The sequence below is a fragment of the Notolepis coatsorum genome (genome assembly GCF_963971535.1).
Source record: "Notolepis coatsorum genome assembly, chromosome: 1".
Taxonomy (NCBI): domain Eukaryota; kingdom Metazoa; phylum Chordata; class Actinopteri; order Aulopiformes; family Paralepididae; genus Notolepis; species Notolepis coatsorum.
This window is the reverse complement of record NC_140165.1, coordinates 107,694,627-107,718,946: the sequence shown is the minus strand read 5'-3', so window position 1 is coordinate 107,718,946 and position 24,320 is coordinate 107,694,627. Positions and strand designations below refer to the sequence as shown.

The following is a 24,320-nucleotide window of genomic DNA, read 5'->3' as shown; positions in this document are numbered from 1 at the left end:
TAGTGATAGTCCTTGTATCATTTAGGCTGTCTATTGTCTCTCTAGTGATAGTCCTTGTATCATTTAGGCTGTCTATTGTCTCTCTAGTGATAGTCCTTGTATCATTTAGGCTGTGTCTGTTGTCTCTCTAGTGATAGTCCTTGTATTATTTAGGCTGTCTGTTGTCTCTCTAGTGATAGTCCTTGTATCATTTAGGCTGTCTATTGTCTCTCTAGTGATAGTCCTTGTATCATTTAGGCTGTGTCTGTTGTCTCTCTAGTGATAGTCCTTGTATCATTTAGGCTGTCTGTTGTTTCTCTAGCGATAGTCCTTGTATCATTTAGGCTGTGTCTGTTGTCTCTCTAGTGATAGTCCTTGAATCATTTAGGCTGTCTGTTGTCTCTCTAGTGATAGTCCTTGTATCATTTAGGCTGTGTCTGTTGTCTCTCTAGTGATAGTCCTTGTATCATTTAGGCTGTCTATTGTCTCTCTAGTGATAGTCCTTGTATCATTTAGGCTGTGTCTGTTGTCTCTCTAGTGATAGTCCTTGAATCATTTAGGCTGTCTGTTGTCTCTCAGCGATAGTCCTTGTATTATTTAGGCTGTCTATTGTCTCTCTATTGATAGTCTTTGAATAATTTAGGCTGTCTATTGTCTCTCTAGTGATAGTCCTTGAATAATTTAGGCTGTCTGTTGTCTCTCTAGCGATAGTCCTTGTATCATTTAGGCTGTCTGTTGTCTCTCTAGCGATAGTCCTTGAATCATTTAGGCTGTCTGTTGTCTCTCTAGCGATAGTCCTTGTATCATTTAGGCTGTCTGTTGTCTCTCAGCGATAGTCCTTGTATTATTTAGGCTGTCTATTGTCTCTCTAGTGATAGTCCTTGAATAATTTAGGCTGTCTATTGTCTCTCTAGTGATAGTCCTTGAATAATTTAGGCTGTCTGTTGTCTCTCTAGCGATAGTCCTTGTATTATTTAGGCTGTCTATTGTCTCTCTAGTGATAGTCCTTGAATAATTTAGGATGTCTGTTGTCTCTCTAGCGATAGTCCTTGTATCATTTAGGCTGTCTGTTGTCTCTCTAGTGATAGTCCTTGAATAATTTAGGCTGTCTGTTGTCTCTCTAGCGATAGTCCTTGTATCATTTAGGCTGTCTGTTGTCTCTCTAGCGATAGTCCTTGTATCATTTAGGCTGTCTGTTGTCTCTCAGCGATAGTCCTTGTATCATGAACTTAGTCAATCAACTAGAGAATGAAAACAATTTCAGAAGAAACCGTTCTTTGTGGTGGTGGTGGTGGGGCTCCCGTATGGTGTACGGTTTGGGGCCTTCAAAGGAATTTCCCATCGTGGGATCAAAGCAGAGCTACTGCTACTAGGCTACATGATGAACCCACTTACATGACATCACCCGACAAGTCAGTCATTTTGGTGTGCCACAGAATGATGTGTGTCTCGGCCAAAAGTGTGCCACAGCCTTCAGAGGCTTTGACAGTCGGCCAAGGCTGGAGATGATATTTAGACAAGAAGAGACCACATCTTCTATGGTTGTCATTCATCCTGGCAAGAAGAGACCACACCTTCTATGGGTGTCATTCATCCTGGCAAGAAGAGACCACACCTTCTATGGGTGTCATTCATCCTGGCAAGAAGAGACCACACCTTCTATGGGTGTCATTCATCCTGGCCAGAAGAGACCACACCTTCTATGGGTGTCATTCATCCTGGCAAGGAGGACTACAGCTTACTCTCTCTGGGCGACACGGTCTCAAACCCACGGGTCCTGTACCTGTCAGCGTGACACATCAACCCAATTCAAAAACATTCTCCTGAATGAGCCAAACGGATAACATTTGCACCAGGGGAGGGAATCTAAAAGGTACACACTCATAGTTTACTATAGATTTCTACAGCTCAGAAACAGTGATATCGGGTGTGTGTAGGGTGTTATAGGCCCCTATCGATGAATTTGAGGTGGCTGGTATCAGGCTACATCTACTGCCCGAGTGTCCTTGAGCAAGGCACTGAACCACCCAAACCACTCTGTGGGCGCTGCGCTGCGTGGGCGACCCTGTGCCCTCTGACCTCTGTGATGTAATACATGTGTGTACTGGGGACTAGGAGGGCTCAGCATGTAGGCCTGTAAGCTGTAGCTTCACATGCTGTCAAGAGAAGTGTCAGAAACACAAACTGTGGTCGGATGTTGCAGCTACACGGTTAAGTCACATTTTCCAACCTCACACGTGGAAAAAGTCCTCTGTGTGTGTGTGTGTGTGTGTGTGTGTGTGTGTGTGTGTGTGTGTGTGTGTGTGTGTGTGTGTGTGTGTGTGTGTGTGTGTGTGTGTGTGTGTGTGTGTGTGTGTGTGTGTGTGTGTGTGCGTGTGTTTGTGTGTCTCATTTTCATTTAAAAACACTCAAATGGTCATGGTGTGATCTTTCGGGGATCTGTAGCAAACAAAGATGTTTTCTAAGTTGTAGGCCAGGACATCTCTGCAGTACCAGTACCACAAAACTTGTGTACACTAAGCGGTACACAGAAGCCACGGCTCGGTACATACCTCGGTTTTGGGGTCATGGTTCGGTACAACAGGCAAAAAGCAAAAAAAAAAATACCAAATGCATAAGGCTATGTTTCTTTTCATTTATAGCAGTAGTGCAAGTAGTGCAAGGTATTCTTAGTTCCACCTAGTGTTGTATAGTCCCTCCTAGGGATGGGTACCGAATTCGGTACTTTTGAGGTACCGAACCGAAACACGTCGGTACTACCGAGTATCGATTCAAGTGAGATACCGAAGAAATTATTATTATAATTTTTTTTACCTTTTTTCTTTTCATGTCAACGTTCACACCGATATAAAAAATAAAATAAAAAATCTTTTTAATCTTTTTTTTTTTTTTTTTTTTTGCATGCTTTGGCCTTAAATAGTTTCAAAATATCAGTCATTTCTGAAAATAAGTTACAAAAGTCAAAAAAAATATGCGTTTTGGAAGATAGCTCTTTATTTGATTATCATAAAAAAGTGTTTTCTATACAGAGATATCGACAATCGGTAAATATCGGTATCAGCCAGAACAGCAATATTAATATCGGTATCGGCCACAATTTTCACATCGGTGCATCACTAGTCGCACCCCCAAAAGTGGGTCGCGGGGCCATTTTGAGTGGGTCGGATGTGTGTGTAAAAAGAAATATATATATAATATAAAATAAAAACACATTTTTAGCACTACCTATCTTTGTGAAAGTGGCTTCTCGGCTCTGGTCCAGCTGAAGACAAAGCAGAGGAACAGATTGGACATTGAGCACGACCTCAGAGTTGCTTTGTCTACCATCACCCCAGACTTTTGACTCTTGTCAGGAGCAAACAACATCCCCAGTTATCACATTAGTTCCCTGGGATGTTAAGCTAAGAAGTCTGGTAAGAAGCATATTATTTATTATTATTATTATTATTATTATTATTATTATTATTATTATTATTATTATTATTATTATTATTATTATTATTTTATTTCATTGTGTTTTTAGCCCTAGTTGCACTTTTGTTGCATCCCCAGTTATCCCATTAGTTCCCCAAACTTAGGTCTGTTATGTTATGCTAAGAAGTCTGCTAAGAAGCATATATTATTTATTATTATTTTATTTCATTGGGTTTTTAGCCCTAGTTGCACTTTCGTTGCACTTTTTTGTGTTTATTTCATGTTTTAACACATTGAGTGCCACGCCCCTTCCGGGAAGTGACCCCTTCCTTGCCGTCCATTAAACCCATGTAAACGTAGTTGTAGTTTGTAGAGCTAAACCTATATTTTATAGTATAGCTATGGGTCTATAATAACGCGTCGAGTCTCAGTGACTTGCTTCTGGTCAATGTGCAAAAAACAGATTCTTTTTTCATCCGTATCCCCGTTTTACACCGTTTTGAATATGAATATAGTTTGGGTGCTTCTGAGTCATTCCAGGGAAAAGACGCGTAAACTGCGTTTTTGTGTAATTCAATAAACATGTTGTAATTTTTCGCCTGATTACGTTAACAGCACCGGATGTGTTAAAAATGCAAAACCTTTTCTCAAGTGTCTGCGGGCAGGTAATGTGTATCTTGGATCCAGTGCTGCTTTTATGTCGGTCCACCGCTGGATTTCTTTTGTCGTTGTTAACTTAAAACGTAAATAATCTAAAATAATAAAATGATTCTGTTACAGCTGCTGAGCTATACTATAGCTAATGTCCATCAATATCTTCCTTTTTAATGAAATAGGTTCAAGAATCGAATCAGGATTGTTAGCAGAGAGAGAGAGGGATGGGGGAGACAGAGTGAGAGAGAGAGGGATGGGGGAGACAGAGTGAGAGAGGGAGGGAGGGGGCTGCTAGAGTGGAGCTAACGTTAGCTTTCTGAGGCTAGTACATCAACAGGCTGCTACAGTAGGAGTGGAGCCAGCTAACGTTAGCTTTCTGAGGCTAGTACATCAACAGGCTGCTACAGTAGGAGTGGAGCCAGCTAACGTTAGCTTTCTGAGGCTAGTACATCAACAGGCTGCTACAGTAGGAGTGGAGCCAGCTAACGTTAGCTTTCTGAGGCTAGTACATCAACAGGTTGCTACAGTAGGAGTGGAGCCAGCTAACGTTAGCTTTCTGAGGCTACATCAATAGTTAACATTACATAAGGTTTTAACGCGACGTGGGCATTCCAGGATGGCGAGAATGCAAAGCATGTTAGACGATTGGATCCGTAGCAGAGTTTACATTACACATAGAAACTAAACTGCGCGACTCGCGAGATAAGTTGTCACACAGCCTTCAAACGCAGGGTGGAAGAGCTACTAGTTTGCTTCTAGAATTGAAGGTCCGCTCTGTTCCGTGTCTATTATGAAATGACAATTGTGCGTTGACACGCCCACTGCGCGAAGCCTCTGTGCTCCTAGATAACTTTTTCCAGTTCGCACATATCTATTATCTATATCTAATTCTAGGTATAGTCAAAATCCATACCGTAGCGCAAATTCATACCGTTTATACCGTATACCGTTTATACCGTCCACCCCTACGCTAGATTATCGGTATTATGTTTCCTTGTGCATGCACGAAAGGGGACGGGGGAAAACCGGCCCGCCGTGCGTCTATCGCAGCCAACGGCATGCACACACACACACACGCAGGCTGCAATCGCGGCAAAAGAATTATCGGCTCAACCCAAGATTGGTAATATATAGTCCTTACCTTGTCTCTGATGTAATGCAAAAAGAATAATCCAATTATCTGATCGCCATTCCAAATACTGGTCGCGGTAGTCTGTCCCACGTTATCCAGCATTGCACATGAACGGCCGGGCGGATTAACTCGTTGAGGCAACCGTGGTGACCGCTTGTCTTGCCGGAGTGTTTAGAACCCGCCCCCACGCCCCAGCTCGTCCGAGAAAACAAACCACATTGTTTCAAATGGAGTGCAATAGCGGCCGCAAGGCGTTAGGCGGCGGTATTGACCGTCTGCGATCTCAGACACATTCAGTACAAGCACATGAAGGTGCCTCGATGGATTATGAATGGCAATAGCGAATAAAAGGAAAAACGAGACAAAAATGTAGATCCACGTTTCCGGCACTCAACCGCTGGGCCACAGAAACGTAGATCTACGTGAACGGCAAACAAAGTGTTAATGACTAAGGAAAATGTTGGGTCCCGAGGCTAGACAACTTAAGAACCACTGATCTAGAGAATAAGTAGTTGTTTTTCTGCCTGGCTCCAGTGATTGGCACATCAGGATGCTAACAATATCTAAAATGAGCTATCGTGAGCCAAAAATTGCTAACTAACGTTATCGCTATTGATCGTTATCAATCGATCATTGAATTTGATAGTTACATTGAATTTTTGTACCATGAACTAATTACAATAAAAGTTATCAGAAGAAGTGACTACTCAGCGATTACAAAAGACAACTCATCACCGAACCCACGTAGATCCGTCGGCCCCCGGGAGACACAGACCCCAACGGCATCGTTTTCAAAGTTTCTCAAAAGTTGTCAAAACAAAACTTTGTGTCTAACCTGATGTAGTAGCCTTCTCCCCAGGTGCTACCTGACCGTATTCCGTCCAATCTTTGCCAAGAATGTTAGTGATAAAAATAAATAACGAATAAATAACAGCGTGAGCAAGACACTTAACCCCTAATTGCTCTTGATGAGCAGGTTGGCACCTTGCATGGTTGCCTCCGCCGTCGGTGTGTGGATGTGTGAGTGAATGGGTCAAATGTGAGGAACAAATTGTAAAGCGCTTTGGATAAAAGTGCTATATAAATGCAGCCATTTACCATTTACCATTTACATTGCACTAGAAGCAAACAAACTAGCTCAACAAAACTAGACTATATTCTTTGTCTACACGTACCGAACCATGACGTCCATACCGTGACATTGCGGGACAAATACACGTACCGTTACACCCCTGTTGGATAAGGATATTTATATGGACATCGCACTAGGCCAAATTCCAATTTCAATACAATTTTGAATAGCTAATTATACGGCCCTAGAGGTAACGAATCAACATCTAAGGTTAAGGGTGAGAAAAATTATATATAGGTCCAAAATCACCAAACCTCCCTGTTATGTTGAACTGATATTCAGGTTCCTGTTCTATTCTATTTCTCATTTAGTCTACTCTATTCTGTTCTACTCTGCTTGATTCTACCTGCTGTGCTCTACTCTGTTCTACTCTGCTTGATGATTCTACCTGCTGTGCTCTACTCTGTTCTACTCTGCTTGATTCTACCTGCTGTGCTCTATTCTGTTCTACTCTGCTTGATTCTACCTGCTGTGCTCTACTCTGTTCTACTCTGCTTGATGATTCTACCTGCTGTGCTCTATTCTGTTCTACTCTGCTTGATTCTACCTGCTGTGCTCTACTCTGTTCTACTCTGCTTGATGATTCTACCTGCTGTGCTCTACTCTGTTCTACTCTGCTTGATGATTCTACCTGCTGTGCTCTACTCTGTTCTACTCTGCTTGATGATTCTACCTGCTGTGCTCTACTCTGTTCTACTCTGCTTGATGATTCTACTCTGCTGTGCTCTACTCTGTTCTACTCTGCTTGATGATTCTACTCTGCTGTGCTCTACTCTGTTCTACTCTGCTCTTAATTAATCAGTTCCATTCCATTCTATGTAGCAGCATATTCTGTTCTCTGTTATATAATTATATTATTCTCTATAATAACCATAACTGGTGTAAGAGAAGAGAGTCGATCCAGGCACTCAAAAAGATGTAAAATCCAGAGGGAAGAAGGTTAAAAGGCCTTTATTAAAAGGTGGCTAAGTCATTTAAAATCTAATCGACATGTTTCGACCATAGCGGTCTTCATTCAGGATCCTGCTTGCTGCATAACTGGTGTAAGTTCAGGCCTGGTAATGATGCCAGAGGACGCAGAGCAGGAAACAAGGCCTGAAAGTGTTGTTGGTCCAAGTCATCAAAGTCATATGAGAGAGAGAGAGAGAGAGAGAGAGAGAGAGAGAGAGAGAGAGAGAGAGAGAGAGAGAGAGAGAGAGAGAGAGAGAGACTCTTGGAGGCAAACAGAGTTGATGATGACGTATTATCCAACTGATTGGACCAGAGGCACAAAATAAATACACGCGTGCACACACACACACACACACACACACACACACACAGAATAAGGCCAGGTCTACCATTGTAACTGATACTGCAAAGTAAACATGCATACATAAAGGCACAGGGTCCAAAAGAAGACCTAATACTGCAGCGTATCACTCTCTCACACACACACACACACACACACACACACACACACACACACACACACACACACACGGCTCAAAGCAAGGCCTACTCTGCACCTTTGTTACACACTGACAGAATGTTTATATTCTATTGGTCTATTTGACTCTACGATATTCAACTGTCACTTCAAACTAGTTCAAGTTCAAGTTCTTTAATAGTTGTCATACAGAAGTACAGAATACTTTCATACAAAATGCTTCTTACTGTTACGCTCCAGAGACTGTGCTAGACAAGATAGTATCAAATAACATAATAACATAATATAGCATGAATGAACTAGTGTAATTACTCATTCATACACATCACACACACGCGCGCACACACACACACGCACACACACACACACACACACAAGCGTCCGATGAATGAATGAATGAAATGAATGAATGAATGAATGAATGAAAACTTTATTTAACAGATTGCAGAATGGGTACAATACAGTACGGCTCAATACATACAATTGTTAAGGGGATGCAGACCTGAGAAAGACGTTTGTCTTGTTTCCATCAGGGTCCCCCATTTTCAATTCATATAGACATTTATGACATACATAACATACATGACATTTATGGCATAGGGACATATAGGTATTTAGTACTGATACATTTGTGACGATCTGCCCCCTCCTCTTCCTAGCTTCCTCTTCTCAAGGTTTGACAACATCAAAACAAGAGATGATCTACTCTATGCAACGCTGGATAAGTGTAGCCCGCGTCCTATATGTCCCTTTGAAGCCAAATGCAATGGGCACAACAATGACTCTCGTCTGTAATTGCATCAATATGTGCGCTATGTCTCATGACGTCGAGCTGCTCCCTGGCTGCAAGGCTGCTCTCCAAGACGCTACTAGTCTAGTTGCTCGGTTCCGAATAGCAGACGGTCAGTTCTTTACGACATTCCAGGACCTAGCCCCTTTCGTGACTGTGATGCACCGAGTGAATCCACAGTCACTTGCTCCTCAATAGGAAACCAACCTAGATTTACCCTGAAGGACTGGTTCTGGCCGAACCGTTCGTTATACAAGTATCACAGAGAAATGTCAAAGATACTCAGAGGTGCACGAGGGTTTCGAACAGAGATACGGGATGGTTTGAAACCTCGGCGTTGCTAATAAACATTTTAAATATTTTTTATAAACTGGTCAACACTGCATTATTTCCGGCGTTGGGGGCATGATGCGCATGCGCTGTGATCACAACCAGGCAGCCAACGCCGGAAATAATGCCGTTTGAGCAGTTTATAAAAATTCTTTAAAATGTTTATTAGCAACGCCGAGCCTTTAAACCATCCCGTATCTCTGTTCGAAACCCTCGTGCAACTGTGAGTACCTTTGAAATGTATCTGTGATTCTTGTATAACGAACGGTTCGGCCAGAACCAGTCCTTCATGGTAAATCTAGGTTGGTTTCCTATTGAGGAGCAAGTGACTGTGGATCCACTCGGTGCATCACAGTCACGAAAGGGGCTATCCAGGACCAGGACGGAGGAGGGACAACGACGGAATGTTTCACTAGTGTCGCCACAGTTCACATCTGAATGCATTAAAGTGTGGTTTGGTTTGGTTTCACTTACCTTTCCAAACTTCTGGTGCTGCACGTAAAGCTGTCCCTCTTTAACATGGGTATCCATCCCCCCCCCCAAATAAACTCCACAACAACAGCCCCTCTCTCTCTCCCGTCCCGAGGGGGGAGAACGTTCTTAATAAACTCTGTTAGTCTTCTTGACTTGACAGAAGATCACTTTTTTTTGGTTTATTTTTCTTGTCCCCAGCAACTCTTTCCCGGAAACCAAAGTCCGTTGCGGAAAGGATACACGCCCCCCCCCCCCCTACTCTCGCTTCCGCTTGCCAACCGTTAAAACGCAGTTGACATACATCTCGGTCAGTCGGGACGTGAAGTTATTTAAATGTCATGGTGAGGAGGAGGACAAGACGGACTATAATGGCCGCCGGCCGGGTCGGTTTGTCGGGTCGGTCGCAGCCTCGGTGTCGCCGCCGCCGCTCCCTCTTCCCTCGTCGCGCAGTGTAGTCCAGCACACACGATGGCTCTCTTTCTCTTCCTCTCCGCTCTCACCCCTCCTTCTTCTCGTTTCCTCTCCTCCCACCTGACCTCCTCACTTATGCACACCCCTCTCTCTCTCTCGCTCTCTCTCTCTTTTTAGGGCTTTATTGGCACGATAAGACTTGCATTCATTATTTCATCCATTCACCCTTTATTTAATCTCGAAAAGACCTTTGAGAGCAAGCTCCCATTTTCAGTGATGATGCGAAAATACAGCATTAATATACTAAAACATAAATTTTAAAAATCAAGAAGGTCAATCAATAAAACAATTTAAAAACAACTGCAAACTGGGGTGAAATGGTTGGTCTTTAAGGATTTTAAACTATCCAAAGGATAGTAATGTATTGAGTTTTTTAAGGTACATTGCAGGACTTTCCATATGTGTCAGGGGCACAGAGCTAAAAGCAGATTCAATGTTCAATGTAAACTCTGGTGTTTGAAGCATAAGTCAATCATTGGAGTGATTATGATAAGGTCCAGAGGTCCAGTCCAATAATGAAGTGATATAAGTCCATTTACCATTTATATAAAGGGGAAGATCTCCAACAATGGCTTTATATAGAAACAGATACCAGTGCAAATCACGTTTCTCTGCCAGAGAGGACCATCCAACCTTATTATACAGGATACAAAGGTCAGAACCATAACTATCACCGGTGATAAATCTAACTGTGATATACAGGATCCAAGGGCTTAAGAGTGGAAGCAGCAGCCTGTCTATAAATCACATCTAATCCAAGACAGATAGAAAAACTGCTTCAACTACCCTTTTTCTGCTAATCACTGGGAAGCTGGTTCTGTTCCTGTACAAGAAGACAATTTACTGGAAAAATTGTCTATATGGCATTTAAATGTAAATGTTCTTGTGATATAACATAATGATAAATACAACCACAAATCACAAACAGTAGTATGAATGGAAAGGTTGTAGTAAAAAATATATATATAAGATATAGAAGGTGCCCCAGAGAAATGATCCAATAAAGACATGGTTTTGACACCATTGTAACACTTTTAAATGGTTTTAATATGACATAATGGTCCAATTGGAAAATATTCCTTATTTTTACAACCTGGAGTTGGTATAGGTGCATTTATAACCTACACTTTACTTCAATATGTAAATTGAATTGAATATCCTTAATATTGCCTTCATTTCTTGTCTGTATACATTGTGTAGCCTAGTCCTATAGTTTCTTTCAACTCAGTAGACTACAATAGAAGTAATATGCCACCTTGTGGTTGAAGGTGTTACTGCAGAAAGAACACCACAGCTGTTCTAGGTGAGTGGTAGTAGAGATGGTACTATATTATACTATACAATACTACTACATCCTATGTATTTGAATGGTACTTAGCTTGTTAAGCTGTAAGGTCCCCTCAAGAGGGCCCACATGTGGGCCGTTGGATGTTAAGAGGTATGTTGTGTTTCTTTTTCAAATGTAGCCAATAGTAAAGACCTTAACCCTATCAAAACAGCAGTCACAGTGTATATTCAAATTTGTATCGATGTTTTTAAGATTTACCGAAAATAGGGGGGGCGGAGCTGAGCGATCATGGAGTAGACGTGTTTCACATGAGCTCCCTTCTACCGTGCTGAATATACGTTTCTCCCCATTAGTCTTTATTTTATTTTTATTTGTTTTTTATCTGTTTGCTAGGTCGTCGTGTTTAGTATACTGTCATCGCCTTTTTTTTTTACTTTCTGCGATGACGGGGGTGGAAACTAGAGCCATGAGCGCCCCAACCAGCAAACCACCACCACCGGGCCTGGCCGCATCGTCGTCCGGTGTCGGGGAAATAAGCGAAGCTGTGCTCTTGGTCATGACCAAGCTACACGCAGACTCTGAGGCACGCGTCGCTGAAGCACAGAAGAAAGTGTTGGCGGATTTTTGTGTCAACCTCCGTTGTGAGATATCGGAAGAGATACGGCTGGCGGTGGTCCCGCTGACAGACAAGATGGAGTCGATTCACGCTGCCTCATCGGCTAATGCTAACGAACTAGCCATGCTAACGACGGAGGTATCATTACAGTGCGAGAAGATGGCGGGTCTCGAATCCGCCCTGCTGGCTAGGCAGGCTGAAGTCAACAAACTACAGTCGGCAATGGAGGAGATGCAGTCCCGGGATAGACGCCACAACGTCAGGATTGTTGGAGTACCGGAGGCCAGCGGTGAAGGCCGTCTCTCTGAGACCATGCCCGAACTGCTGCAGAAAATACTAGGGACGGACGTCCTCCCTTCGCCTCCTGTCTGTGAGTCGGCCTACAGAGCGGGCAGGTTTTCTCCCGGCGTGAACAAAGAGCCGAGGCCCATCATAGTCAAGCTGAACAGGCTTCAGCAGAGAGAACTCATCATGCGGTCGGCTCGTACCAGAAGGGGTAATCTGAGGCTTGGCGATCACAAAGTGGCCATTTTCGAAGACTTTACGCCGGAGGTTCAAGCACAGAGAGGCGAATACAAGGTGGTCCTGACTAAGCTATGGAAACTAGGCCTGAGGCCCACGTTATTCGCTCCTGCGAAATTATCTGTATTGGAGAAGGTCGATGGTCAGCGTTCATTTTGGTCGTTGGCTAAAGCGAAGGAATATCTCGCGGGGATACCCGGGACTGTTGCTTAATATCTATGTCGGGTGAGTGACTTGGCGGTGTGGGCCTATATACAATGATTAGGCCGACTATTCACAAATACTTGCTGTCATGCCCAGACATGCTAACTGCCCACTGCCCATCCAACTAGCGGGGCTTCCCAATGACTTCTGTTACTTGCTAAAGCTGACCTCATGGTCGTACTTGTGTATCGCCTCTTTGGAAGCTAACGAGCTAGCTGAACAATGTACATAATAGGCTAACGTGCTATCCGGATTCATCACTAGCTTACGCGCTAGCCTCGGGCTAGCTGAGCGGGCTTCGTCTATCGTCTGCGCTGAGACATTCGAGACCCGTTAATGGTTACGTATTTTGGTTGCTGTTGCTGTTCAAAGTGACATTGGTTTGCACAATTCAAGAGTGATCGGGTCCTTAACTAACTTCTGGTATGCTTTTATTTTTATATCCAGGTTGTTTTGAGCTTTGGGATCCAATAGTAGAAGCCAAGGTCGGTTGAATATGCATATACAATATATGATAACAGGTTTGGTCGGGTATGGCTTGCACTTTATGGCTATATGGTTATATGGCTTGCACTTTAGCCATAACCCTCTTTTCCTTTTTTTTTTCTTATTGTCGCTGTTTTTATGTCATCTGTATGCGCGATTTAAATGTGATCCGATTCTACCTTGGACTAACTGCTGATATGCCTTAATTTTGTTTTGAATTTTCCGTGATCCATTTGTGCTATAACGTTGCGACATTAATATGCAGACTCCAAGGTAGATGGTTACAGGGTTGATGTTGAGTAATTATATAATAAGGGCAAATTTTTCCATTATAGCTGTCATGTTAGGGCCAAGGCTCACGTTGGCTCTCGACCGAATATACATAAAATATGTGATAACAGGCTGGCTTAGGTTTAGCTTTGCTTGCACTTTAGCCATAACCCTCTTTTTCCTTTTCCTATTATTGTCGCTGTTTTAATGGCATTTGAATGAGCAATTTAACTGTGATTCGATCCTACCTTAGACTAACTGCTGATATGCTTTGATTTTGTTTTGAATTTTCCTTTATCCATTTATACTATAATGTTGCAACATTAATATGCAGACTACGAGGTAGATGGCCACAGGGTTGATGTTGAGTAATTATATAATAATGGCTAATTTTTCCATTATAGCTGTCATGTTAGGGCCAAGGTTCACGTTGGCTCTCGAACGAATATACATAAATATGTGATAACAGGCTGGGTCAGGTTTAACTTTGCTTGCACTTTAGCCATAACCCTCTTTTTCCTTTTCCTATTATTGTCGATTCTTACATAGGTTATGTCATTTCAGCCGTTGTGCCTGATCAGAGGGACTGCTTCAGGGGTGCACTTTAACCATAACCCCTTTTTTCCCCTTCTTATTATTGTCATTGTTTAATTGACATTGTTCACACAATTTTGCACAATTAACCTGTGACCCGATCCTGCCTTAGACTATCGGCTGGGATGCTTTAATTTAATTTTGTTTTGAATTTTCCTGTACCCATTTGGGCTATAACATTGCGACGTTGAAGCGCAGATTCGGAAATAGATGGTTGCAGGTTGATGTGGAGTTATTATTTAATAATGGCTATTTTTACCATTATGGTTGTCTTATGTTGGGGCCAGGGCTCAGGTGGTTTTCGACCGATATCTTTATTGAATTTTATTTTTATTATTATTTGTGTTTATTGGACTAGTGGGGGTTTACTCAGGGGTTTATCTAGAGGGGGGTTGGAGTGGGGAGCGTCTTTTTGGATCCATGTCTCTAGTGGGAAGTGATAGGAAGATGACCATCCTCAGTGGATGGGGCATAGGGTGGGGATTGGAGAGTGGGTATAGGGGGGCTTATAATAGGACGGGTGGGTTAGGGTTTAGAGTAGAAGGAGGGGGGGTTGTAGCTGGGGTGGTATTTTTATGTGTTTTATGTACTGTTGTCTTATATGTGTGTAATTGTTCCTCCTCTGAACTCCTGGGATTGACCGTCTGGGCCCGCCTGGATCAGCGCCTCTGTACTCGGCCTGGCTGCACTGGTATGTTCTCTACGCATTTAGACGAGCTCGACCATGGCTAAATTGAATATTTTAATTTGGAACGCAGGAGGGCTTAACGCCCCACACAAGCGTGCCAGTGTCCTTTGGCTATTGAAGAGGAGAAATATTGACCTTGCTCTCCTTAGTGAGACGCATTTATTGGTAGGTGACGTGTCAAGACTGGCAAATCGGCAATATCACGTTATCTCCTCATCCTCAGCCGATGATAAGACGAAAGGAGTAGTCATAGTTACAAGACGTAACCTTGATATCAAAGTCTTGGATGTATGGTCGGACACGGAGGGAAGGATTACTATAGCAAAAGTTGAATTCTTGCATAGGAAGATGGCTATAATAGCATTGTATGCTCCTAACACATTTGATTCAGCGTTCTATAATACAATCACGAAGAATATGTTGGAACTTAATGGATACGCTCTCATTGTGGGTGGCGATTTTAATGCGTGCTGGGATGCGGAGATGGATAGGTCCAGGCCCTCTGAAACGAGCGACCAAAAACGGGCCTCTAAGGCCCTTAGGATGTGGGCCAAGGACACGGGGCTCACAGACCTTTGGCGCTTATCCAACCCCACCCTCAAAGATTACTCTCACCTGTCAGCCAGACACAAAAGCTTCTCTCGAATTGACTATGCATTCGCGTCCCCTAATATGTTTGATAGTTTCGATGTCTCATTGGTTCCCTTGGCTCTCTCAGACCACAAGGGGATTTTCCTTACGGCAACCTTTGGCAGGCTCTCCGCAAGAGCTCCCAGATGGCGTTTTAATTCGACCTTGCTAAAGAACGATGACTTCTGTTCTGAGTTTAGGAGTAAACTAGCTGAATTTTTGCAGATCAACGTTGGCACAGTAGATGACCCTAGGGTCCTGTGGAACGCATTGAAAGGATTTATCAGGGGTCATGTCACACTATTTGCCTCCAATTTGCGAAAATCCCGGTCAAAAAAGCTAGAAGGACTGGAATCATTATATGCGGACCTATACGCATCCTTGCAAACTAACTATAATGAACGACTAAACACACAAGGCGAGCACAGAAAGACTCAGAAGTAGCTTCTATCCCCAGGCCATCAGGCTGCTAAACGAACAATGAATGAACACTACACAACAACAACCACCAAACACACATAGCACACACATCCACACGCACACACTCACTTTAAACAAACACACTGTAGCACCCACTACACACACTTTATAGCACACACCCACTTTAAACAAACACACTGTAGCACCCACTCCCCACACTTTATATTTATGGATGAAGGATTGCACTACAACTCGTACACCTTACTGTAAATTGTACCTAAAATTGTACCTCATCCCATTTCTGCTTTGCACTAGATAGTACTGTACATTAGTACACTGCATAGTATTGTGTATTGTATATTATATGGTAACTCAGAACATTGTACATATGTCTATACCGAACACTGTGACCTCATTTTCTTCTTCTAAATTCATGCTATATTATGTTATTATGTTATTTGATACTATCTTGTCTAGCACAGTCTCTGGAGCGTAACAGTAAGAAGCATTTTGTATGAAAGTATTCTGTACTTCTGTATGACAACTATTAAAGAACTTGAACTTGAACTTGAACAACGTAAGATAGTCAAAAAAGAAATAAACTCCATACTTAAGCAACAGTCTGAGTTCTTGATACATAGGACAAGACAAAATTACTATTTTCACGGCTCCAGACCTAGCCATCTATTGGCAATGAAAATACGCTCAAATGATCATTTCTCGGATATCCCCTCGATTAGGACGAGCCAGGGTGCAGTCACTACTGATTCGAAAAAGATCAATGACACTTTTAAAGAGTTTTACTCACAGTTATATAGCTCAGAGGGTAATCTTGATGACTCTAAATTTGAATCGTTCATTGGCGGGCTTGAGATACCCCACATTTCTGAGGAAGAGGCCAAGGAACTGGGGAGACCGATTACTCTCGTGGAATTGAGGGAGACGATTGTTGAAATGCAGAGGGGTAAGGCACCAGGCTGGGATGGTATTCCACCCGAAGTGTATTTAGCTTTCTGGGACCAACTGGGTCCATTGATGCTCGATATGATCAATTACGCTATCGAACAAGGGGAGTTCTCAAGAGATGTCAATATGGCGTTGATTTCTTTACTTCTCAAGAAGGACAAAGATCCCAATGATTGTGGTAGCTATAGACCCTTGAGTCTTCTCGGGGCCGATTTAAAAGTGTTTGCCAAGGTGCTGGCCCGTCGCCTGCAGAGATTTATGTCTGTATTGGTACACTGCGATCAAACTGGTTTTATCCCGGGGCGTCTGGCTGCAGATAATCTTAGGAGGCTGTTGCATGTAATCGATAACAGTAAAGACAATACAACTCCATCCACAGTTCTGTCTTTGGATGCCATGAAGGCGTTTGACAGACTTGAGTGGTCATACCTGTGGAAGGTACTTGAGGTCATGGGTCTTGGGAAGAGTTTTATTCATATGATTAAAGTCCTGTATGCCTCGCCGTCTGCGATGATACTGACAGGCATAAAACTGTTCCACACTCTTTCCAGTCTCCAGATCTTCTAGACAGGGTTGTCCTCTGAGCCCAGGACTGTTCGCGCTTTCCCTCGAACCTTTGGCCCAATTTATTAGGCAATCGGAGGACATCGTCCCCATAATGGTCAATAATACTCCACACAAAATTGCTCTCTATGCGGATGACCTGCTGATTTTCATGGACGACCCCTCCCGGTCAGCCACAAAATTATTGAGGATAATCGACGACTTTGGTAAATTATCAGGCTTTAAGATTAACTGGAACAAATCAGCCTGCCTACCTCTTAATGAACTGGCCAAGGCGGTACGACTACCAGCTGATATCCCCATAGTAGAACATTTTAAATACTTGGGCATAGAGATATTCCCCACGCTGAACCAAACTACTAAGTACAACTTCACGGGTACTTATGATAAAATACGCCAGGATCTAGACAGGTGGTCGTCCCTTCCTAACTCCTTACAAGCCCGGGCTTCCATAATCAAAATGAACATCCTGCCTAGGATACATTTTATTAGCTCAATGCTCCCCCTGCCCCCTCCAATAGACCACTGGCGCAAGGTACAATCGATGGTATCTAAGTTTATCTGGAATAACAAACGCCCGAGAATCAAAAGGGCTACTACTCAACGTAGAAAACAAGATGGGGGCCTCGCAATCCCTGATTTTAAACTTTATTTCTGGTCCTTTTCACTGAGACCTCTGATGTGCTGGCTAGACCCTGTAGAGGCTGTATCGTGGCGCTCCTTAGAAGCGGCGGCGGTATCTCCGCTAAGATTGCAGGATGTAGTGTACTCCACTGTCTCTATTTCGAAATGCCGGCTGAGGTATGGACCGATCATAACTCACGTGATCCAAACGTGGCGTAATGTACAGAGGTCGTGTCGGGTTAAATGCCCATGGCACCTGGACTCTCCAATTTTTAATAACCAGCAATTACTTGTTGGACACAAGCCGGTTAATATTCCTCAATGGCAAAGGAGGGGAGTGCATACTCTGGAGGATATTTATGATAAGAACGGCCTCCGTGCGTTTCAGGACTTAAGAGAATTTTATGATCTTCCCGGCGAGTCCTTCTTTCTTTACCTTCAACTAAGGTCAGCACTGAGGGCGCATGGCGTACCGTGGGCTCAAGCCTTGCACCCACACCCCTTCCTCAGGCTCATAGTGGACAGGACGACATCCAGAGGGTTTGTCTCCGACTTTTATACGCTCTTAATTCAATCCACGTATAAAAATTTATCATTGGATACAATCTGGCGTGTGGATATCCCGGAGTTGGACCCCGAGTTTGACTGGGATGATGTTTGGGCAAATGTGGCATTATCTTCCCGCAACCCCAATCACCAGCAAATTAATTTTAATTATATTCATAGGACCTATCTTACACCTAGGAAGCTATATGCTATGGGACTGATAACCGACTCTCGGTGCACTTTGTGTTCTCAAAAGGCCACTGGCACTTATATGCATATGTATTGGGATTGCCCACCAGTGGCCCGCTTCTGGAGGTCAATAACGGACAAACTTTCAGATCTGTGTGGCTTAACTATCCCATTCACAGCTGTTACGCTACTCCTGAACGATATAACGACACTACCCGCGTCCGTACAACTGAAAAGGGTTGTCCTAGCGGGCGTCACAGCAGCGAAGAAGCTAATAGCAATGAGATGGAAGGAGCCTGAGAAGCTTACAATGATTAACTGGTCCCTAACTCTATTGGATGTGATTTATCTTGAGATATCCACGGCCCGGGTGATCGGGGTAGGGCAGGCTGGAATTGACCTGTGGTTCGCAGCAGCTGAGAAGGTAAAGACCGCCGTGTGCGGCTGAGCGGGGTTGGGGAGCTTGATCGGGGGGGTCCGGCGGTCTCTGGGGAGGGGGAGGAGGAAATGTCTTGTCTGTCTTGGTTTTTGTCTTGTCCTTCTTAACTTTGACTGGGGGGATTTTAGGGGGGGTTGGTATTTAGCTATTCTGCGCTATATGTCAATTCACATGCCATCTCCCCAAGGGACTAATATTGGCAGACTGATTGACCTGTCAACCAACTTGGAGGAAGAATTTCTTTCTTCTTACATTTTACCTTCTGCGAGTTTGGCAGTCTTGAGCAGGTGTAAGGGACCTAGGCTATCTACAGTAAATCTGCGGCAACACTCTCATAAACAATCTTTTAAGTCACTCCACTTTGTAAAGGTGGGGAAAGGTTGCCATGTTTTGAAGACCCTTTTTGTTATTGAAGTAGCCATCTATATTTGATAGGTTGGACGCTGTTTCTTTTTCTTTTTGTCTTTATAATTTATTATTCTGTATTATTATTGTTTGTTATTCTCCTGTGAAGTTATGTTTTTTGTTACTGTGGTTATTGTGTTTCATGTAATTAATAATAAAAAAATTTGATCAAAAAAAAGATTTACCGAAAATATGAATTTATCGAAAAAATGCCAATTATATATATTCTATCGTAAAACCGCAAGGAAATTACTAAATCCAGACTGTCATTGGAAAGAGAAGCATTTTCCCTATCCATAGATGTATGATTTGGCCATAATAAGGTCACGGTCAAGTTCAAGGTCAAATGTGAATTTATAATTAAAATGGATTATGATTTATTACTGTATCTACAAATCCTTCTGTTTAATCATCTTTCCTGTATTAATCTGCTTAGATTTGTACACTTGATCTCAAGAAGGTGCTGAATGAGCTCAGTGAGCGAGGTCGGATGCGCCACAACAATAACATGATGTTATTCACCGGCAAAGAATTTACATTTACTTGGGCATGTACCTTTAGGCGGACTTTCTGAAAATAGGGCTACAGGTTAGGCTGATGACTGGGTATAAATGTAGTGTATACTATGTACCCAGACAAAGAGGTAGGTGTTCCTACCGGCATCCTATGTATTTGGTCATTAGATTGGTTTGGTTGGTATAGTACTATGACCCTACCATGAGAGACCAAGCAAGGGTCTCAAGGGGACAAGCACTATAGAGTGGGCCCCAGACAAAGATATTTCGAGATAATAGCCTAAATGATGCATTGCACAGTGCATCTCTCTCTCTCTCTCTCTCTCTCTCTCTCTCTCTCTCTCTCTCTCTCTCTCTCTCTCTCTCTCTCTCTCTCTCTCTCTCTCTCTCTCTCTCTCTCTCTGTTGAAGTCAGAGGTTCTGTGTAGGATTGTTAGTAACTGTCTAACTGTATATATGGCTGTTTACACTAGTAACTGTTTACCTGCATATATAACTGTCTCCACCAGTAACTGTCTAGCTGCATATATATCTGTTCCCACTAGAGGGCGCTCTAGGCGGAGCCACCCAGGTACATCACCATGTGGCGAGTATAAAAGTAGATGTCTCCTCCCACTTCTTTCTCTCCCCCATGAGAGAAGACCTGTGTTACTGCTCTTTCCATGTGAATAAAAGAAACCACGCCTGTTCAGGCTCAAGATAGAAACCATGCCTCTTGACCACATTATTGTCGCCCTATAGCCGAATTCTGTTAACAGGTTATGGGCCCAGATAACGCCGGGGCGAAATAATAAGGGTACTGTAGCAAGCTGGAGAAGGTCTGTCGAGGCGGATCTCAAGGAAGAAAGAACATCATGGAAGGAAGCAGAGAAAATCGCCCAACACCGAACCAGTTGGAGAGATTTCATGAATGACCTATGCTCCCCAAAGAGCAAAAGGGTTTAAGTAAGTCAAGTGTAGCAAGCTTAGCTGAAGTATAGGCTAGGTTAGCACCGGGAGCACCGCGTGGCTAGACGCTAGGCCAACAAGAGCAAAAGCTAAGCATACCACTAACGAAGAGGATGGAAAACAAGAGAAGGGACAAATGGCCGACATTCAATGGAAAAGCAGAGAACTATGAGCTCTGGGAAGAGCGCATGCTGTGCTGCATGCACAGGGCGGGGCTGAAGGAGACGATCCTGGCGGCCCCCACGGGAGAACTGACGGCGGAAGAGCAAGCCATGGACGACCAGCGTAACGCAAGCGTGTACTGTGAGTTAGCACCGATGCTCGACGACACCAGCCTGGGGCTGATATTCCACGACACTAAAGACAGAGGCAGAGAAAGCCTGGCGGTATTGAGAGAGCATTTCATCGGGCGAGGAAGACCCAGAGTCGTGGCCCTCTACATAGCACTAACGGGCCTGAGGAAGGGGACCACCGAGACCGTGACCGAATACGTCAACAGAGCGGAGCAGATCACGACGCCACTGAGGAGTGCCGGAGAAGCACCAAGCGATGGGCTAATGATGGCGATGATAATGAGAGGACTACCGGAGCTATACAAACCGTTCACACTCCTGGTAACACACGGTTCAACGGACATGACGTTGGGACAGTTCAAGGCTAAGTTAAGGAACTTCGAGGCCTCGGAAGACACCCACCCAGCCGCCGCGGAGGAGGGGGAGAGGGTGCTAAAGCGACACCAAGGGAGAGAACCAGGACCACGACGGAACTGGCGTGTTGGCGATGCGGAGCTAAAGGCCATCGGAGAAGCGACTACGCTTTCGGGGCGCGGACGGCGGGCACCGCCGGACCGGCCCAGCTGCAGCGGGCCCAGAGAAGGGGGCTGATTGTGGACACAGGTGCGTCGTCCCATATCATCAACGACAGGAGTCGGTTCAAGAACTTTGACGACACTTTCCACCCGGAGAGGCACAGCATGAAGCTGGCGGACGGGAGACGCACCTACGGATTGGCGCAAGAGAGGGGAGACGCACAGGTATGCCTCACGGACAGTAAGGGGCGCCGGCGTACGGTGACATTAAAGAACGCTCTCTACGTACCATCGTTCCCACAAGGACTATTCTCTGTAATAGCTGCTACTGCAAGCGGTGCCAAGGTATTCTTCGATAAAGGTAAAAGTGTTCTTGTAGAACCTGACGGTACCCGGTTTGACATAAAGATGTACCAGAGAATATATTATCTGAATAAAGCACAACTGAGCACTACCACGGTCTCTTCTATTAAGATACTACAGTGGCGGGGGGGGGGGGCAGGTGGCGCACGGAGATTACGTTCGTCACCAACACCGGGAGACACTGGATTTGATTCGCCTGTTCGAATCCAGCTCCCGGCATTGCTATCAGCTTGGCTGGCCTCTCACACTGATACAATTGGCTGTATCAGAGGGTGGGAAAGCTGAAGGGTGGGTCCTGGGCGTTGTGGACAGCGACCCCTACAGTTCGGTCGGGGCGCCTGCTCAGCAAGGGTTGGAACTAAGGAGAGATAGTGTGGCCTCCCACACGCTACACTCTCCCCGGTGAGAACCTGCGCGGCCAGGTTGGCCTGCCGGCAGGCTGCACATGCGTCGGAGGAAAGCATGTGACAGTCTCCGGTCTCCTGGACCAACAGTGGGGGAAAGTACGCAACAACCAGGAAGGGTGGGATGGGAGAAAAATCGGGAAAAAGAGGGGAAGAAAGATAATTAAAAAAAAAAAAAAGATACTACAGTGGCGACGAGGATAAAGGAAAACACACGTTTGTGTCCACCTCGGAAATAGAGGTTGTAGGCTTGTAGCCGAAGAAAGAATAATAGTCAAGCTAGCTTCCACGTTGTTTTTTTTTCTCTTGGAACTCGTGGCGGGGAAGTGCAAAAAGGAATGGCGCTGTACAGTCTAGAAACGGGACTGGTGTTTGATGAGACGATAGAGACATTTGAAGCCTATGAAGAGAGACTTCAGCAGTTTTTCATCGCAAACAACATAGCGGCAGGCCGGCAAAGGGCTGTGTTTCTCTCCGTCGTAGGAGCTAAAACGTTTACATTGCTCAAGGATTTGGACTTGAAGGACTTGTTAACGGCAGTGAGAGCCTATTTTTCACAGAAGAAGAATGTGCTAGCAGAGAGGTATACGTTCAGAAATCGCAAACAGCTCTCTGGTGAATCGCTCACGGAATATGTGGCGGCATTGAAAGGATTGGCTTCTTGGTGTGCGTTTGGAACATCAATGGAAGAGCAGCTTCGTGACCAGTTTATCTGCGGTATCACAAGTAACGATCTGCGCAGTAAGCTGCTGAATGCAGCTTGTAACGGGGTACTAGCGTGGACCAAGACGCTGGAGATCACCAACAACTATGAATGCACCGTGGTCAGCATGAAAAGGTTTGTGCCAGAGCCGCAGTTTAGAACCGACAGAGTGGAGATGACGGGAAGACAACGTGAAGACGCCACGGGAGGACAGCGACCACCGGGAGCAGGAACAGAGCAGAGGAGCGGCAATGCGTCGGAATGTTACCGCTGCAATGGAAGAGGGCATTCGGCGGGAGATTGTCGCTACAAGGATTTCCAGTGTCGGTTTTGCAAGACGACGGGGCATCTGGAGAGGGCTCGCAGGAAGAGGGGCCAATTCAACGGACAAGATCAGCGAGGGAGAGCAACGTGCGCGGCCCAGCACAGAGGCGGGCGAGGAGGAGGAGTCAACATGATCTCAGAGACTGAACATGAACAGGCAGAGTACGGGTCCGGTTCAGAGGAACAGACTCAAATGGGACTGTATACAGTCCGACCTAATATGGATTGTGAGACAGAGTATGAGAAACCATACAATGTGTTTGTGAAATGTAATGATCAGAAAATATGTATGGAGGTGGATACAGGTGCCGCGTTGTCAGTCATATCAGAGAGTATGTACCATGCCAAGTTCAAAAATTTAACATTACTTCCATGTATGACTAAGTTGAAAACGTACACAGAAAATCACAGGTGAGCCATTGGAGCTAATGGGGAAGATAATGGTCACAGTTGAGAGTGGGGAACAGAAGTTGCAGTTACCCTTAGTGGTAGCCAGGGGGCGGGGTCCTGCACTCATGGGTCGTAATTGGATAAGACCATTAAACCTAGACTGGTCTAAGGTCAATAGGATAGGGGATCCGGTGGAGTCCCTGTGTCAGACATATACGCAGGTATTTGTCAATGGTTTGGGTAAAGTGACAGGGGTTAAGGCTAAAATGTATGTGTCCCCACATGCAAAACCTAGGTTTTGCAAAGCCAGGTCTGTTCCTTATGCTTTGAGGGAAGCTGTAAACAAACAGCTAGATGACTTGGAGAAGCAAGGGGTTATTTCTCCAGTGCCACACAGTGAGTGGGCAGCACCCATAGTGAATATACCAAAGAGAGACAACACAGTTTGCAAACTTTGCATATGTGGGGACTACAAAGAAACAGTAAATCCAGAACACAAGACCTATTTGCCAAGTTAGCAGGAGGGAAACACTTTACAAAGCTAGATTTGACACAGGCATATCAGCAGATGGAATTAGAAGAGGAGAGCAAGAAATACTTAACAATCAAC

At 44.4% G+C, this 24,320-nt stretch overlaps 1 protein-coding gene across 2 annotated transcripts in view; it reads right to left on the bottom strand.

Annotated features, from left to right (window-relative positions):
* dok1b (docking protein 1b) overlaps positions 1-24,320 on the bottom strand; it is a 168,201-nt gene that overhangs the window by 100,944 nt on the left and 42,937 nt on the right. The window contains exon 1 of one of the 2 annotated variants that reach the window (XM_084326768.1): positions 9,335-9,766. The exons of the other annotated variant lie outside the window; for it this stretch is intronic. Coding sequence (XP_084182894.1) covers positions 9,335-9,391 — 57 coding nt within the window. The 5' untranslated portion in view covers positions 9,392-9,766. Of the gene's footprint in view, positions 1-9,334; positions 9,767-24,320 lie in introns of those variants that run through there. 2 annotated transcript variants of the gene reach the window in all.